The sequence below is a fragment of the Colias croceus genome, chromosome 28 (assembly GCF_905220415.1).
Source record: "Colias croceus chromosome 28, ilColCroc2.1".
Classification (NCBI taxonomy): domain Eukaryota; kingdom Metazoa; phylum Arthropoda; class Insecta; order Lepidoptera; family Pieridae; genus Colias; species Colias croceus.
The window spans coordinates 2,167,514-2,186,551 of record NC_059564.1 but is presented as its reverse complement, the minus strand read 5'-3'; the positions used below and the strand labels follow the sequence as shown (position 1 = coordinate 2,186,551).

The 19,038-nt window shown below is 33.8% G+C and overlaps 1 protein-coding gene across 1 annotated transcript; it reads left to right on the top strand.

Annotated features, from left to right (window-relative positions):
* Window positions 1-1,363: 1,363 nt before the first annotated feature.
* LOC123704067 (homeobox protein unplugged-like) lies at window positions 1,364-18,586 on the top strand. The gene is made up of 3 exons (XM_045652325.1): window positions 1,364-1,730; window positions 16,061-16,236; window positions 18,213-18,586. The coding sequence occupies exons 1-3, from the start codon at window positions 1,376-1,378 to the stop codon at window positions 18,522-18,524; spliced, it is 843 nt and encodes a 280-aa protein (XP_045508281.1). The 5' UTR covers window positions 1,364-1,375; the 3' UTR covers window positions 18,525-18,586.
* Window positions 18,587-19,038: the final 452 nt, after the last annotated feature.

The following is a 19,038-nucleotide window of genomic DNA, read 5'->3' as shown; positions in this document are numbered from 1 at the left end:
TGTTTTAATATAAACATTAATAACACAGCTTTTCTTTTTAGCTATTCTAGCTCTTTGCTTTGACTTCTGCCTTTTTCCATGTTAAAAAAGATGAAGCTATCTATTGGCAAAAGAAGATTATAAACTCGGTCGAGAAGTACCTATTAAGTTATAGTTTTCAGTAGGTACCTACTGTTCTACAAATATCAAATAGCGTCAAAATTTTCCTAAGTATTCTTTGAGACTATATTCAAATTAATAGCTAGATAATATATACCTACCATACCTAGGAATTAAGTTTCTTAATTATTTAATTTATCTGTTGAGATATTATAAGTATGTTTAATTTATCCATATGGCAAGTAAACAACGTACAGAGGGTTTAATTTTCTAACTTCATTATTTCCAATAAGTTATGATTTGCTTTCACAGATCATTATCATAGCCATGGTCTGTGTCATGGCGACAAATCCGCCATAGGTACCCACATTCATGAACTAGGTACCTCTAGTTATATTGTATGATTTGTAATATTAGAGTGTAGGTCTCTCTTGTCTCACGTGTAGTTAAGAAAAAAAGTTTACTAAAATTGTCGCTTTACCTATACCTACTAAGTTCGTACAATATATTTTAACATCCCATGTAGCAAAACCATAGGTATCCCACTTGTCAATCAAACAACGATTGCAAATTGGAAACAATAATATCAGATAAATTCCCATAAACCGTAGATTTTGTTTTAGTCAGGTATCAAGTAAACGGAGCACAAGACGATAAACTTGTACAAAGTGCTGACACTGGCAAAACATTCTGATCACCACCAATTACCAGTGTACACTCCACAAAATTTCACTTCTTATCTCCCTCTAACATATGCATAAAAGTTAATACCATCTCATTCACACAGTTCTTGAAACGGACCTTAATCATTCTTACTTCAGTTTTAGAAGGGCCAAAATGAAAACCTAAGTACAGAAAATAGTTCTTTTTTCACATGTAGTAAAGCACAGTTTCCTATGCAGCTATTTCACAAATCGTAGCAAAGACACGCAACTAGAAAATAGACGTGGCTGAAAGAAAATAAGGTTTACTTTTCCACATCGGATTTCGTAGTTAGAATCTTACACAATAAAATGTAGCTGTAATAAAGCGATACTACGACGATTGTAATAAAGCTTATGTTCGCCCGACAAACGTTCGAGCATTAATAAAATAAAATTATCCGTCTACAGTCAACACCCCGTATGTGGGCGTGTCTACATCGATAGCAGCGAGCGCTGAGTACATCACTACGATGTCGCGGTGAACGCACGCGTCCCGCGTTTTCGTTCGAATTTTATTTTTTTACGCGCGCGTGCCAGTGACAATTTAATAAAAAAAGTAAAAAGTGAGTGCAATGGATTCGGATACGCAGACGAAAAGAAAAGCGCCAAAACCGTTTTCAATAGAATCTTTGATAGGCACAGATAGAAAATCGCCAGAGATCGACATAGAGAACAATATTTCGGATGTGTCAAGAACTTCGGATGATGAAAGTGAACGAACTGATTTAAATCGGATGCGGTATTATTTGAACGGGCCATTGCTACAACAGAATGCTGTAAATTTTCCGTTTTTGCTTGGTTATCCTGAGCCGTGGTTACGAATGTTTGGAGGGCAGATAGAGAGAGAAAATAAAGAAGATGAAAAGAGAGACAGTCCTGTTAGTGTTGGCAGTGAGGAAAGTGATGGCGGAGATGATAATACACAAGGTGGGTACCTATTAAAATAAATATTGAATTTTGATTTTATTCGTTTAATTATAAGAAATGCACTTCTACACATACCTTCATTATTATTGTTGTATCTGGAAGGACCTACCCTTGTAGCATGTTTTATTATCTCGAAACTGCAATTAATAAAAAATGAAAATAAAACATTTTTTAATATCTAATTAATAAAGAATATCCTGTCCAGGATTTTCCCAGTCAACCCATTTTTAATACATTTTTAATACACTAAATCCATACTAATATTATAAATGCGAAAGTAACTCTGTCTGTCTGTCTGTTACTCAATCACGCCTTAACTACTGAACCAATTTGCATGAAATTTGGTATAGAGATATTTTGATACCCGAGAAAGGACATAGGATGATACGATAGGTTTTATCGCGGAAATCCCACGGGAACGGGAACTATGCGGGTTTTTCTTTGACTGCGCGGGCGATGCCGCGGGTGGAAAGCTAGTCATCAATACATATAATAAAATTCTAGAAAAGTCGTGTCTGTACAATCAAAATATGTAAAAAAAAATGAGTAGGTGTTATTATTAAATCGATCCCAAACCCAAAACTGTAGTTAAAAATTTTTTTGTCTGTTTGTCTGTTTGTCGGTTTGTCTGTTTGTCTGTTTGTCTGTTTGTCTGTATGTTTGAACACGCTAATCTCAGAAACGGCTTATCCGATTTAAATGCGGTTTTCACTAATATATTGTGGTAAGCTTCATTTAACATTTAGTGTTTATTTCATGTTAATCGGTTAATAAATAAAAAAGTTATGACCATTTAAGTAATCACGGCGAACATTTGCTAAGGCATTCTATTGATACATTGTATAATGTACGATAATAATAACACATAAATAAATTTATTACGTCCAGGTTGTCATATCGAAAGTCCCCAAGGGGGGGGGGGGTAAGCTGAGGATGCAGTAGGGGGGGAGGAGTTCAAAGGACCTTTATTTAGATTTTTGCTCAGCCTAAAACCTGCACAAATTGCATTATAGTATATTTAAATTATAAAATTGTAGAAAAGTGATATCTGTACAATGAAAATATGTAAAAAAAATACCAGGAGTTATTATTAAATCGTTCCTGAACCCAAAACTGAAGTTATTTTTTTTGTATGTTTGTCTGTATGTGTATGCATGATAATCTCAGAAACGGCTTATCCGATTTAGATGCGGTTTTACTAATATATTGTGATAAGCTTCACTTAACATTTAGTTTTTATTTCATGTCAATCGGTTCATAAATAAAAAAGTTATAGTCGTCATACCAAATAATTTTCCATTCAGTTTTAAGCGAGTGCAATTTCCGGTGAGCCTATGTTTTGCGATGACAATCAATAAAGCCCAAGGTCAGACGCTTAAAGTTGTTGGTGTAGATCTTAGTATCAGCTGTTTCTCGCACGGTCAGTTATATGTAGCTCTGTCACGCGTTAGCAATCCTAGGAGCCTGTATGCTTTCGTCCCCGATGGCCATACGTCAAACATCGTTTATAGGGAAGCATTACTGTAGAGTAGATTTTCAGCTACACAAACTGTTTGTAATTCAAATATGCTGCCCGCAGTCACTGTTCCACGCGGACGAAGTCGCGGGTACAGCTAGTTAGAAATAAAATCAACAATGAAAAGTGACGTGAATTGTAGGTGATCAATTGATCATAAGGTGATATCGTTATACAGTAGAGCTGAAGAGTTGTGTTTGATCGCACTAATCTCAGGAACCGCTGATTCAATTTAAAAAATACTTTCATCTTTTGAGAAGTCATTTCATCGAGAAATATAGACTAGAGACTAATAATAACATCACGTTACGACAAATAGAAGATGGCTTCAATGAATAATGTTACAAAAATGGAAAAAAAAAATATTAGTAGGTACCTACTGATCAATTTTACGAAGAATTTCTTTAAAATTTATTTCTGGCATTAATTTTCTTGTTTTATTAGTAAGTAAGTAGGTAAGTGCGTATTGACACTCTCGACTATAGGTAATAAATAATGTTACTCCCCTGGAAATGTAATGAAATTACAAATTTTTATTGCCTAAGATAAGAATATAAAAAGAAAATAATGGGATAAATTAACAAAAGGTAGCGATATACCAGGCAATAGGCAAAACCTTATATAAAATACAATGGAAACAATGAAATATCTGCCTATATCGTTGTTATACTGTAAAACTACTCTGTCACATTAATATTTCGTCTTATTATTGGTATTCCTTTTTATTGGCGTATTGCTTCGTTAAAGTTAATTATAAATATTGTAATACAAATAGCTGTAAGGAATCTATGTATGTAATAATAAAATAATAGTAGATAATAGCTAATTCCTATCCATATAAATAGAAAAATCTGATTCCCTTGGAAATTTCCTTTGACCAAGCGGACGACACTCCCGGCGGAAAGCCAGCTATGTCGGTTATGCGAAGCAATAACATGGTTAACAAAATTTGTTCAATAGCTGTTTAAGAGCTAGCGCGCTAGAGCAACTTTTGTCTCCGCAACTATTTAGTCTCTCCCATCAACTCTATGGGCTAAGAAGAAGGTGCGCGCACGTAGCGACGCAACTCCCCTTAGAGCCAGCGCGCACGAGCAACTTTGTCTCCGCAACTATTTTGTCTCACTCATCAATTGAATGGGGAGTTGCGTCGCTACGTGCGCGCACTTTACACTATACTAGCCCATGGGTGGGAGAGACAAAATAGTTGCGGAGACAAAGTTGCTCGTGCGCGCTAGCTCATAGAGTTGATGGGAGAGACAAAATAGTTGCGCAGACAAAGGTTGCTCTTGCGCGCTAGAGTTCTAAGTTTTCTCTACATAATATACCTAGATTAAATAAAATTACTGAACATATAAAGTAAAACATAAGAACCCCGTCTTCACAGTAAAAATATGCTATAAAAAAATAAAACTAAGAAAGTATAGATAGAGCCTATTAAATAAACTCAAAATTATTCATGTACTTTATTAAAATAATTTGGATATTTTATTTACATTTGATATGATTTATAAACAATACAAGTACTAATATTGCAAATAATACAATAATCTTCAAGCGTAGAGCGTTCCATCTTAGACCTCATCTTAGATTACCACCATGCGGGATTGTCAAGCGCTTTCCTGTTGATAAAAATAAAAGTATTAACGATATAATATTTAATCATAATAATCATCATGGCTACTTTTTATCCCGGGAAAATGACGCAAACCCGGAAATTCCACGGGAACGGGAACTATGCGGGTTTTTCTTTGACTGAGCGTGCGAAGCCGCAGGCGGAAACCTATTTATCTATATTATAACATTTTAAATAAGGTCTAGTATACATGTATACATGTATAAACCATAACTTCTATAAGTGAGCACAATTTTCGTATGATTACCTTCACTATCTACCTATATACCTTTGTTTGGAAGATGGGTGAAAATAACAGATATTTCAAGCAGAATGATGTCACACTTAACGTCACACAGTGAAATCCACTAGGTAGTACATCCGCAAATCAGAAAGTGGCAGTTTTCTCTTTTAATCTCTTTTATACAGCATAGGTTCTTAGTCTTTAATTAGTTGATGAATATTTAATTGCAAAAGCACTAAACGATTTGAAAAATTCGTCTACCATTAAATGATAAATCATCCCTTTTTAATTAGAACTTAATAATTAATCAGCATATTAAAAAAGTACCTATGTACCTATATGTTATACGTACGAATATGATAAAAAGTTGTATTACTAAGATAGACTTAATTATATTATATTTTACAAATAGTTATGGAGTTTTTCTACAATAACGGAGCGAGAGCTTAAAATACCTATTCAAAGTTATATGAAAATTAAACTTTCTTCATGATTACTAACAAAAATACAATTTACTTTTAAATAATACGAGTATCATAAGTTTTAAATTCAATTATTTCGGAATTTTAACCCCAAATCTGTCGTTTGACCCTTATTCTCTAGGGAAGAAGAATTGTAGGGAACGAGGAATTGGTAAGGACATTAATTTTCATCTAGTTGCTTTTTAATGCTATATATAGCATTTAACTGTGCTTTAATTATCCTATATTTAGTTTAGATTATTAATTATCACCTTATTAAAAATACTGCGTCCAAATCTGTTCAGTAGGTAGGTAGGTAGTTATTAGTTTCATAAATTCATGATATCTTCACCGTTTACAATTAAGCTACTTTTATGTAATACCTTGATATTGAAAATAGAATACAGAAAGCAAAAGCTGCCTTTGCACAGTTATCTCCGATTTGGAAATCAAGTCGCTTATCCCGTCAGCTTAAATTGCGAATCTTCGAGAGCAATGTGAAGTCGATACTGCTGTATGGTTGTGAGACTTGGAAAGTAACACAAGCTATCTCCAACAGACTCCAGATATGCCTGAACAAATGCTTAAGAAGTATATTACGAATTTTTTGGCCTGATACAATTTCCAATGAAGAACTCTGGAAAATAACCAACCAGCAACCTATAGACCAACAAATCTGCTCCAGGAAGTGGGGGTGGATAGGACACTGCCTTAGGAGGCCGGATCAAAATATAGCAAAAACAGCTTTAGACTGGACGCCCCTGAATGGTCGTAGAAGAAAAGGTCGTCCCCCTGCATCGTGGAAGAGATCCGTGGTTGCTGAACTAAATAAAACCGGCCTGTCGTGGCAAGAAGTCAAAGCAAAAGCCCAAAATCGACGTGACTGGAAAGAGTTTACTGAGGCCCTAGTGCTCCACGAGGAGCAAGGAACAATCATCATCATCATCATCATGTAATACCTACCTCCTTAATCTTCATAAAGTTAACAATTACAAAAACGTTTTAATAAGTATAAACATTAACTTTAAGTATTAATTTCCAATTCCCTCAATTCATACAGGGACAATTAGGAATAAGGAATTCTTACTTACCTTGGTCATGGTGACACAGAATAGGACTTAAAAGTAGCTATTAATCCTACTAATATTATAAATTCGAAAGTTTGTATGGATGTATGGATGTTTGTTACTCTTTCACGTAAAAACTACTGAACCGATTACAATGAAATTTAGCGCACATATAGAGGGTAACTTGGATTAACACATAGAATAGTTTTATCCCGGAAATCCCACGGGAACGGGAACTATGCGGGTTTTCCTTTGCAAACGAGGGCGAAGCCGCGGGCGGAAATCTAGTGAGAAAATAAACGATAGCATCAATTTATTATTGCACCGTTTGATATAGCTTGCTCCAGATTGAAAATGAAGGTATCAATTTGAGCATAAAATATTACATATTCAAATTAGTTTGCAGTTAATTAACAATTTCATTAGTATTATTATTATTTTACAAATGAGCTAACAGTCCTATAGGTATAGCGGGTGGTCCATGACTGCCGAGCAAAACCGCTGGTGCCTGGTACGCTAACGAACTCGCGAGCCAAATGTTTGAAATTCTAAGGAGAGTAGGAAAACGTAATTGTGTTTTACTTTTTTACACTCGACATCATAGGACATTGATAACATTAAAACACGACATCGATATAAATACCTCCCTAAGGTAAGATTATACGGCAAATAATCCAAATCTTTCACACCCGTAAACTTCTAAACAGATCAATACAATTTGTAATCGTAAATCCACAATTAGGCATGCCTTGTTGAAATTAACGGGTGTCGTCACGCCACTACAGTCGCATCTGTGCCATGAAATCGCGGCGTGAATGGCGGGCAGCCATTCGAACGTTTTGGCTACATTCGGCGGAAACTTGACAAGGTGACAGCTGTCAATTTGTAAAGGGCAAAGGGCGCGAACGATTGGCAAAATTGAAAATATTGTAATGACAAAAATGAATTAGTTTCGAGATTTGTGTAGCTGGAGTTAATTTCTGTACATATTAATTTAAGTGATGGTTAGATATTTTAATGTAATTACTAAATAACCCAGTTCTACTCCCAGATCTCTTTCTCTGGTCTGTCCTCGTACCATGTTTGAAAGGTAATAGGTATTTCCAAAGTGGAAAAATGACAGCGTTATATAGGTTGTGTAGCGCCGTCACTTTTCCACACTGCAGGGAATAATACTGCTCTAAGGTAAAGTGTTAGGAAATATTGGACACAGGCGAAAATCTAGTAATAAATAATCTAAAGCTATAGGTAGACTTGGTTTAACGAAGTTACAACAAAGGTGCAATTTATTGCTTGAATAAATTGCAAATGAAAGGCCTTAGTCGATGCCTATATAGCTCACGAAATCATGTTAATCATCCAATCTCCACATCCAATACAAATAGTATTTTGTATCTTATAATTAGGCTCCCTAAATTTTATGTGAATTTGCATTAATATTCTGAAACAGTCACCCATACAATCAAAATGCAACTTTATAGTATATGATTTATTGGGTCTTTTTCTTTCCATGTAGGTACAAGACGGTAACGTAATTGTAACATTTTCGCTCGATTCATTTTTTATTAAAAAATTATGCGTTTTTTAAGGATTATTACATTTTTTTAAAGATTGACTTGGTCTTAAGAAAGGAATTGAATGACTATAAAAAATGCAAAAAGGCGGGAAAAATAAAATTTGCAAAATTCAAATTCCACATTCAAATGACAATCACGTACCGACTCGGTTTAAATTTCTCACATTGGTGCAGAATTGTGAATATTAAAATGTTCCATGCTTGTTGTCGATAAAGTTATATTGCTTTTAATAAGCTCTTATTATACAGCAAACAAGAATAAATACAAATTAGCTGGTGCTTGGAATATAAGGGTTTGGTGTGAATTTTAAATAAATATATGTAAAGATACTTTTAAAGCATGCAAACAAATAAATCCCTAGCGCAAAGCTTTTGTTAGATAAGTTGAAACAAAGTTCATAAAATATTAGATTTTTAACTAAAAAGTACATAAAACGACTTCGACTAATTATACAGAAAAAAGTAATTAAAATAATTGAACAGATGAAAATTTAAAATTAACATTTAAATTTAAATCTTTCCGATAAATATGTACCGGATTGCTTTCTCTTCATCTGATGCAGTATGCCTCTTGTTTTCTTATTGGAAATCACAAAATTTTATTGAACGATTTAACAACCTTTTTTTGCTTACGCTTATCGTTTTAGTACTAGGTACCTACTACATATTCTGTGCCTTACCTTAGTGAACACTTCTGCAGCGAATGGTTGCCATCGTCTATACGTGTGCGGGTGCGTCTGTACAGTCACGAGCAATAATATATGCCTAGGGGGCGATGTGCAAAAATATCTGTCACTAGAATAAATTCAATAATATCTGTCTGCCCGTATACAGCAAAAATATCTGACATTAGTAGGCAACATAATAAAGTGGCATCAAAATAATGTGACGAAAATGTACAGCAAATAATTGTGACAACCTCTCACGGCATAAATATGTGACATCAACTAGGTGGCAATAATATCTGACACAATTTCATATTTCTGTATTTTGCATCGATTCCTCACGAAAAGCATAAATATGTGACATCAACTAGGAAGCAATAATATCTGACACAATTTCATATTTCTGTATTTTGCATCGATTCCTCACACAAAGCATAAATATGTGACACAAACTAGGTGGCAATAATATCTGACACAATTTCAAATTTCTGTATTTTGCATCGATTCCTCACGAAAAGCATAAATATGTGACATCAACTAGGAAGCAATAATATCTGACACAATTTCATATTTCTGTATTTTGCATCGATTCCTCACACAAAGCATAAATATGTGACACCAACTAGGTGGCAATAATATCTGACACAATTTTATATTTCTGTATTTTGCGTTGATTTCACACAAAAAGCATAAATATGTGACATCAACTAGGAAGCAATAATATCTGACACAATTTTATTTTCAATTTAATATTGAATTAATACAAAATATAAATTTTATTTTAACTACGCTGTTTTAAAACATTATTACCATATTAATTAATATGTGCCGTCGTTGTATACTACATATTGTATGTCTAGATATTATATCCTACTAGCTTAACACCCGCGGCTTCGCCCGCGTTTTCAAAGAAAAACCCGCATAGTTTCCGTTCCTGTAGGATTTCCAGGATAAAAGCTCTCATAAGCGTTAATCCAAGTTACCTTCTATGTGTGTGCCAAATTCTATTGTTTTGCCTTTTATTTGTGTGAAAGAGTAACAAACATCCTTACATGATACGAACTTTCGCATTTATAATATTAGAAGGATATCATATCATGAGTCATGACAAAATTAAAGTATTCATATAGGTACTTATATGAATACCCACTTGGGTAGATCTATTTTATTTGAAGGTTCAGTGTAACCTTCGTGTATTATTTAGAAATTGTTTTGTTATATTTGACGTTAGCGGCGTTTGACACCTTTGACACGATTGCTCCGTTATTCATTTTCTTTTACCTATAATATTGCTATTATTTTATTGAGTATCGAAAATTATGGCAAGTTAACATATTTCATTTAAATAAATTATCGTAATTTCATTTAAATAAAAAATATTTACAAAATATAATGTGTCTTTTGTTCATATTCTTGTCCCAGCAAAATACAAAACACTAATTCAATAAAAAACGTTTGACCTTTTTAAAATCCTATCCTATCTTATCCTACTAGTCCTACTATAATCCTACTTCCTATCCTACTAATCTATTATTATAAATACGAAAATTTGTGAGGATGTGTATGTGTGTGTTTGTTACTCTTTCACGCAAATACTACTGAACCGATTACAATGAAATTTAGCAGACTTATAAAGAGTAACTTGGGTTAACAAATAGGATAGGTTTTATCTCAAAAATCCCACGGGAACGGATACTATGCGGTATTTCTGTGAAAACGCAGGCGAAGCCGCGGGCGGAAAGCTAGTGTCACATATTTATGCTTTTTGTGAGGAATCAATTATATTTTACAATACAGAAATATAAAATTGTGTCAGATATTATTGCCTCCTAGGTGACGTTACATATAATTATGCTTCGAGAGGTTATCACAATTATTTGCTGTAACATTTTCGTCACATAATTTTGATGCCACTTTATTATGTTGCCTACTAATGTCAGATATTTTTGCTGTATACGGGCAGACAGATATTATTGAACCCGTTCTTATGACAGATATTTTTGCTAATCTGCAAATGGTAATATATTTATGCTTCTGACTGTACGGCGGTCGTAAGGCTCTACGCCATTTTTTTATTTTAATTAATAACAATAAACATATTATATGTGTTCATTTGTAGCTATGAATAGATTTATTTTATGTATTCATGGTATTTGTTGAAATTGTTTCAGTGGTTGAAATTTCGCAAAACGCTAATTAATTGTCCAAATTGACATATCACCAAGCTATGCACCATGCATGCATGCAAATACGTAAAACATTTATTTAGAGCATTCAAGCAGCAATTAAAGTTATGGAAATAACTCATATCGTACAACTTAGTATGGATAAGTCCGTTTATGTTATCATTAGATACAATACTACGCAATGTTGGTTTAGAAATAAAATTTTTCATTGTTTCAAAACAATATTTCAATTATCATACTCACGAACAACAATGAACCTTTCAAGTTGCTCCCAACATCTTGTAAGATTTGTAATAACCAATATCGTTTATATTTTTGTATGTTTTCGAGAAAACCTCATTCCCAAGAGCTATCATTTAAGCCTTAAGGCAACAGTGACAGTACAATGCATTTCCCAGTAGCAGAGTCGGCTTATAAGAGAATATATTTCAAACAAGCGACCGACGAGGAAAAATAATTTTGCTCTGTTTACCACGCCAGTGTAAACATGCCTCAAATATTGTACGATCGCCGATTTTATTGTGCCATTCGCGAGAACAATTGAGTTAGTGTGCACTCAGGTTTATTAACAAGACCACACGACGTTAAATAACCAGCTAGGCGGCCGAGCTTTCAGAAATGTTTTGAATTAGGAATTCTACAAGAACAATATTGCAAAAACAACCCGTTTTTGACGAATTAGGCCATTTATAATTGTTAATTTTTTTGTTTCTTCATAGTTTTGAGTTTTTATAAATATCTTTATATGTATCATATTTTAATAAAGAAATTAGTTATTAAAGCTCTATGTAGAGTCATTAAAACAAAAGATACATTGATGAAAAACTTTGCCGCGTTTAGAATTACAGTCACGAGCAATAATATATGCCTAGGGGGCGATGTGCAAAAATATCTGTCACTAGAATAAATTCAATAATATCGGTCCGCCCGTATACAGCAAAAATATCTGACATTAGTAGGCAACATAATAAAGTGGCATCAAAATAATGTGACGAAAATGTACAGCAAATAATTGTGACAACCTCTCACGGCATAAATATGTGACATCAACTAGGTGGCAATAATATCTGACACAATTTCATATTTCTGTATTTTGCATCGATTCCTCACGAAAAGCATAAATATGTGACATCAACTAGGAAGCAATAATATCTGACACAATTTCATATTTCTGTATTTTGCATCGATTCCTCACACAAAGCATAAATATGTGACACAAACTAGGTGGCAATAATATCTGACACAATTTCATATTTCTGTATTTTGCATCGATTCCTCACGAAAAGCATAAATATGTGACATCAACTAGGAAGCAATAATATCTGACACAATTTCATATTTCTGTATTTTGCATCGATTCCTCACACAAAGCATAAATATGTGACACAAACTAGGTGGCAATAATATCTGACACAATTTCATATTTCTGTATTTTGCATCGATTCCTCACGAAAAGCATAAATATGTGACATCAACTAGGAAGCAATAATATCTGACACAATTTCATATTTCTGTATTTTGCATCGATTCCTGACACAAAGCATAAATATGTGACACAAACTAGGTGGCAATAATATCTGACACAATTTCATATTTCTGTATTTTGCATCGATTCCTCACACAAAGCATAAATATGTGACACCAACTAGGTGGCAATAATATCTGACACAATTTTATATTTCTGTATTTTGCGTTGATTTCACACAAAAAGCATAAATATGTGACATCAACTAGGAAGCAATAATATCTGACACAATTTTATTTTCAATTTAATATTGAATTAATACAAAATATAAATTTTATTTTAACTACGTTGTTTTAAAACATTATTACCATATTAATTAATATGTGCCGTCGTTGTATACTACATATTGTATGTCTAGATATTATATCCTACTAGCTTAACACCCGCGGCTTCGCCCGCGTTTTCAAAGAAAAACCCGCATAGTTTCCGTTCCTGTAGGATTTCTAGGATAAAAGCTCTCATAAGCGTTAATCCAAGTTACCTTCTATGTGTGTGCCAAATTCCATTGTTTTGCCTTTTATTTGTGTGAAAGAGTAACAAACATCCTTACATGATACGAACTTTCGCATTTATAATATTAGAAGGATATCATATCATGAGTCATGACAAAATTAAAGTACCTATTCATATAGGTACTTATATGAATACCCACTTGGGTAGATCTATTTTATTTGAAGGTTCAGTGTAACCTTCGTGTATTATTTAGAAATTGTTTTGTTATATTTGACGTTAGCGGCGTTTGACACCTTTGACACGATTGCTCCGTTATTCATTTTCTTTTACCTATAATATTGCTATTATTTTATTGAGTATCGAAAATTATGGCAAGTTAACATATTTCATTTAAATAAATTATCGTAATTTCATTTAAATAAAAAATATTTACAAAATATAATGTGTCTTTTGTTCATATTCTTGCCCCAGCAAAATACAAAACACTAATTCAATAAAAAACGTTTGACCTTTTTAAAATCCTATCCTATCTTATCCTACTAGTCCTACTATAATCCTACTTCCTATCCTACTAATCTATTATTATAAATGCGAAAGTTTGTGAGGATGTGTATGTGTGTGTTTGTTACTCTTTCACGCAAATACTACTGAACCGATTACAATGAAATTTAGCAGACATATAAAGAGTAACTTGGGTTCACAAATAGGATAGGTTTTATCCCAAAAATCCCACGGGAACGGATACTATGCGGTATTTCTGTGAAAACGCAGGCGAAGCCGCGGGCGGAAAGCTAGTGTCACATATTTATGCTTTTTGTGAGGAATCAATTATATTTTACAATACAGAAATATAAAATTGTGTCAGATATTATTGCCTCCTAGGTGACGTCACATATTTATGCTTCGAGAGGTTATCACAATTATTTGCTGTAACATTTTCGTCACATAATTTTGATGCCACTTTATTATGTTGCCTACTAATGTCAGATATTTTTGCTGTATACGGGCAGACAGATATTATTGAACCCGTTCTTATGACAGATATTTTTGCTAATCTGCAAATGGTAATATATTTATGCTTCTGACTGTACAAAATATGTAAAAAATGTGTTGCTGGCCATCATCTGCATCGGTGACTTAATGACACAATAATTAACGAATATTTAGTTATATGCTTTACAATGCTACGAATATATAGGTTATTTGTTGCCACATTACAACCTACCTAGCCTAACCCGGCTGAAAATGTGATTTAAGAGGATAAAATATATCTTTCTTGTATAACTAACAGTAATATTATCTGTGTACAATTTGCATCAATAGGTAATATACTAATATGTAAAGCAAACAGACTAACAGGATATAAAACATTAGTTCATCAGATAACATCTAGAAGCTACCCACTAACGTTAAATAGGGCGTCAGTTATCGACATACGTGCCTCTCGTCACGATCTAGTGATGTCCGTATCGATAAATATCGATTCAAATACACATATTAACAGTTCACGAACGATTTAACTTCGCCGCTCTTCGAATCGCAATCGAATTTCAAATTCCGAACGCGAACATTGGCGGGAACTCGGTTTTATGATTACAAAATTATTAACACATTGATATTGGAATTTGAACCTATTCGCTATAGCTATAAGATACAATTTCGATTGTTCGTAATTATAGAATTGCAGAGGTTATGTCAATGTTTTTTTTTTACAATTCATTTCGCGCGCTCGATAACTGTCAATCGATGTCGTCGGCCATAAGAAATAAACGTATTCATTTGCAGCGATCTTTATGTCTTTCTTCATGGAAAATTGCACATTGCACACGGGAATACTAAATTCGGTGTCACATTTGGCACTTTGAGTTGGTTCTGGGAATTTGATTTAAGCTATATTGTGGTGTGATGTGGAATAATAAACTGTTTATGTGTTAGGTACGAAGAATTTTGTTGTTTTTATGTGATAATGTCAAGAGGAGGGTCTGTTTTCGAATACATTATGTATTTAATATTTATCTATCTGTGTATGTTTATTTCTTCGCCATGCTCTATAAACGAAATGTTGTCATAGGTGTCGTTACATTTTTTAAACAGCGTCTGAGCGACAAGACAAGGGTTATAATAAATGTTATAAAATATAAGGCTACATTAGGTTAAAGAAGCTTTTCCTGTACTTGATTTATTGATATTTCTGCGGAAATTTAAAACCATAAGTACCGCGCAATGAAAATTTGTGAAAAATGCGTAATACAACGGTAATGATATTATTTTAAGTTGAATTGCTAATTCCTAAATCCAATCCATCCAATAAAACCAACAACCACTAAACACACCAAAACTGCACAATTCGCAAATAAAATATCACCCAAAAAAAGCAAATGTCAAAATCGATGTGTCAGACGTCATTTGCTCTTCGAATGGTCAATAAAAACTGATAGCCGCTACGTCAAGTGTCCCGCCTTATTCTTGTTACTGGACTGTGGGGTGCGAGTGGCGTTCTTTTTATGGAATTGTCAATTGTCTATGATATTCGAATTTCGATTTATTTGTAATCTTTTGGCGGGAAAAAGAGCTAAATTTTTTTAATTTATGTAATTCATTTTATAACTTACTCCGAAGTTTAATTTGAATTAAGTACCTATCTACTTTTAGAGCGAGCAAAATAGTTGTAATATTCGAATGCATAGCCTACATACGCTACACAGAACAGTAAGATACGCTATCTTCATAATCATTATATTTTTTATTCTTTATAGGAAAAATGTATTATATCTTTGCACACTTATTATTGGTAACCATAACAATTATTTTATAAGGTTATCGTATTACCTATAACATATTGTTTATTTGTATAAATTAATTTTAGTCCTAATCAACCGGAATGAAGTCCCGGCAAGCGGCTGGTTATTATATACGTAAAAAAGAGATGACACTATTATAATAAACACTACCAAGTACCAAGAGATTCTCCGACTTTAACATATATGTATTTTAAAATATTGATTATTTTTAATTCCTTTTACAGGCAACGACTCAGAAGCAGATGACGACACACCACGCGAGAGCAAAGCCCGTCGACGTCGAACAGCGTTCACGTCGGAACAACTACTTGAGTTGGAGAGAGAGTTCCACGCTAAGAAGTATCTTAGTCTCACGGAGAGATCACAGATCGCATCTGCACTCAAATTAAGTGAGGTCCAGGTAAGTTAGTGCTATGAAAATAAAAACTACAAATTGATTAAAACACACTATATACACATATATATGCAAACAACACAAAACATTCACACACACACATGCGGTTACACTACATTCTCTTAATGTAGTGTAACCGCATGTGTGTGTGTGTGAATTTTTCAATCTCTGGTTAAAACTTACCCGTCTAATAAAGTATTACACGATAATATTAAAATGTCACCTGTAAACTGTTAATTGCATGCAATAAGAATACATTTTGAAATGGTAGTTTAATATGTTATTCGACGAATAAGTTTTAACCGAGGATTGAAAAATCAGCCCTAAATAAATAAAGCACTTTACGTACGTTTTGATAAATAATCAATTGTAGAAAATAACCACACTCATACCGACATACACACATATGACACTTACACACACCTACACATAATATGTCATCATTTGTTTAAAACATCACTTGCCGTTACAACTGCGTTCAGGTCGGAACAACTACTTGAGAGAGTTTCATGCTAAGGCCGGTTGCAGAGCTTCACCGAACATCAGTGCGTACGTCAGTCGCGCTTGTCATATGTATGGAAATACGCGTGCGTATGGTCGGTCTAGCTATGAACGGTTTTATGAATTTCCATACAACTAACAAGCGCGACTGACGTACGCACTGATGGTCGGTCAAGCTCTACAAACGGGCTAAGAAGTATCAGTTTCACGGAGAGATCACAGATCGCATCTGCCCTCAAACTTAGTGAAGTACAGGTAAGATTGGTACAGGTAACTAGTTGATGATTAAAAACTAAAAAAAAAACTTTTGCAATCAAATGAACACAACACACACTGCACATGAGTTCAAACTTAGTATTGAAGTTTAAGATAGTAAAGACTAAGAAGTATTAGTTAAGGAAAATCACTTTACACTAATTAATAATTATCTATTAAATAAGACACAGGTAAGTAGGTTTACATACACTCACTGCTCACACGTATACACACTTACACGAACGCACACAAACACAAATAATTTTGATTACCTAAGTACTCACTAAAAGTAAAAGGTACGACACTTGAAAATCGTTTTGACTAGCTGAAGTAAAACACAAATCACACACACGGACGGACGGAGGCCCACATCCCTTCCCATCCCCTACCCATCCTCTCCTTCCCTATCCTCATTCCCTCCCATCCTCGCCCCTTCTACCTAACTCCTTCCAAATCCCTTTGAGGACAGCAACACATCCACTTCCCAGTGGAGTGGATGCTTATGGGCGGCGTGTATCGCTTAACACCAGGCGACGCGTCTGCTCGTTTGCTATCCTATACCATAAAAAAAACAGACAAACAATATTAATTAATTATCGGTTAAAATATCAGTCGCTATTACCACAGATTACTGTGACAGATTAGATACTATAAACACTATAATATATACTATATACTATAAACACACACACACACTCACACACACGCATGCACAATATACACGTAAATTATATTTTAATTGAATAAAATACATACACATGATACACACGTAAATAATATCTAATTATTTATTTAAAACATCACTTTGATTCTATGTCAAATTATTTTACTGTAAACAGGGCGTAGACTCTACGCCGTAGAGTTTTCATTCGTTGTTCTAAGTGCTTTCGAAAATATTCTATTTCATAAAATATGACTTCTAATACTGAACAACACTGAATACGAGTTTTCTTTTACACTAAAACATCACGAAATAATGCTCTAGCTCTAGCTCTATGAAATAAACCGTTACAGGACAATACTTCAATAAGGCATTTATATTTTAATTAAGATTTTAAAATTTAAAACTAAATACAGACATATATATTACCTATTATCTACACTTAAGTATTATCCCTTACTAACAAGAAGAAAAAGATCTTTCATTATTGCATTAAAAAGCACACCATCCATATAAAACGCCAAGCGCAAAACTATTCTCTTTTAATATAAAACCTCTATTCCAGGTAAAGATATGGTTCCAAAACCGTCGAGCGAAATGGAAGCGAGTTAAAGCTGGCCTAGCCTCTGGAAGCCAAGCGAGTAAATCTGGCACAAAGATAGTAGTCCCCATACCTGTGCACGTAAACCGATTCGCTGTTAGGACACAACACCACCAAATGGAGAAACAGAATTTACAATTTAGACTGGAAAGAACCCAACCTTTGCCTGGAAGTTTGCTGCAATCTCAGACGTCTGCGTTCTTCAATACGAAGCTACCAGATATAGGGTCAAGAAATTTATATGACGGGAGTCCGTTACGGCATTTTCAAAGCTAGCTAGGTTAGAGTAGAAATATAATGCATTTGCCTGTAAAGATATTAAATATTGTGTGATATGAGTTGGTTGTTTTATTTTAAGGTTCCTATATCATCATAATATAATAATTTTTTAAACAAAGAAACATTCTATTCAATAGTTTTCGAGTACATTAAGTAAAAGGTAATTTTGTTGATAAAAAGAGTATTATTAGGTACTCTAATCACTAATGTAAATAAAAAGTTCGTAAAACCCCTACACCGCTTATTTTTGTACAGCTTCTGAAATAAGAATACGATTTTTAAGTTTATAATCATTAAAGGATTTTATATTGACATTTTATAAAAACACTAGGTTTCCGCCCGCGGCTTCGCCCGCGCAGTCAAAGAAAAACCCGCATAGTTCCCGTTCCCGTGGGATTTCCGGGATTTCATCATTTTCACGGGATAAAAAGTAGCCTATGTCCTTTCTCGGGTATCAAAATATCTCCATACCAAATTTCATGAAAATTGGTTCAGTAGTTTAGGCGTGATT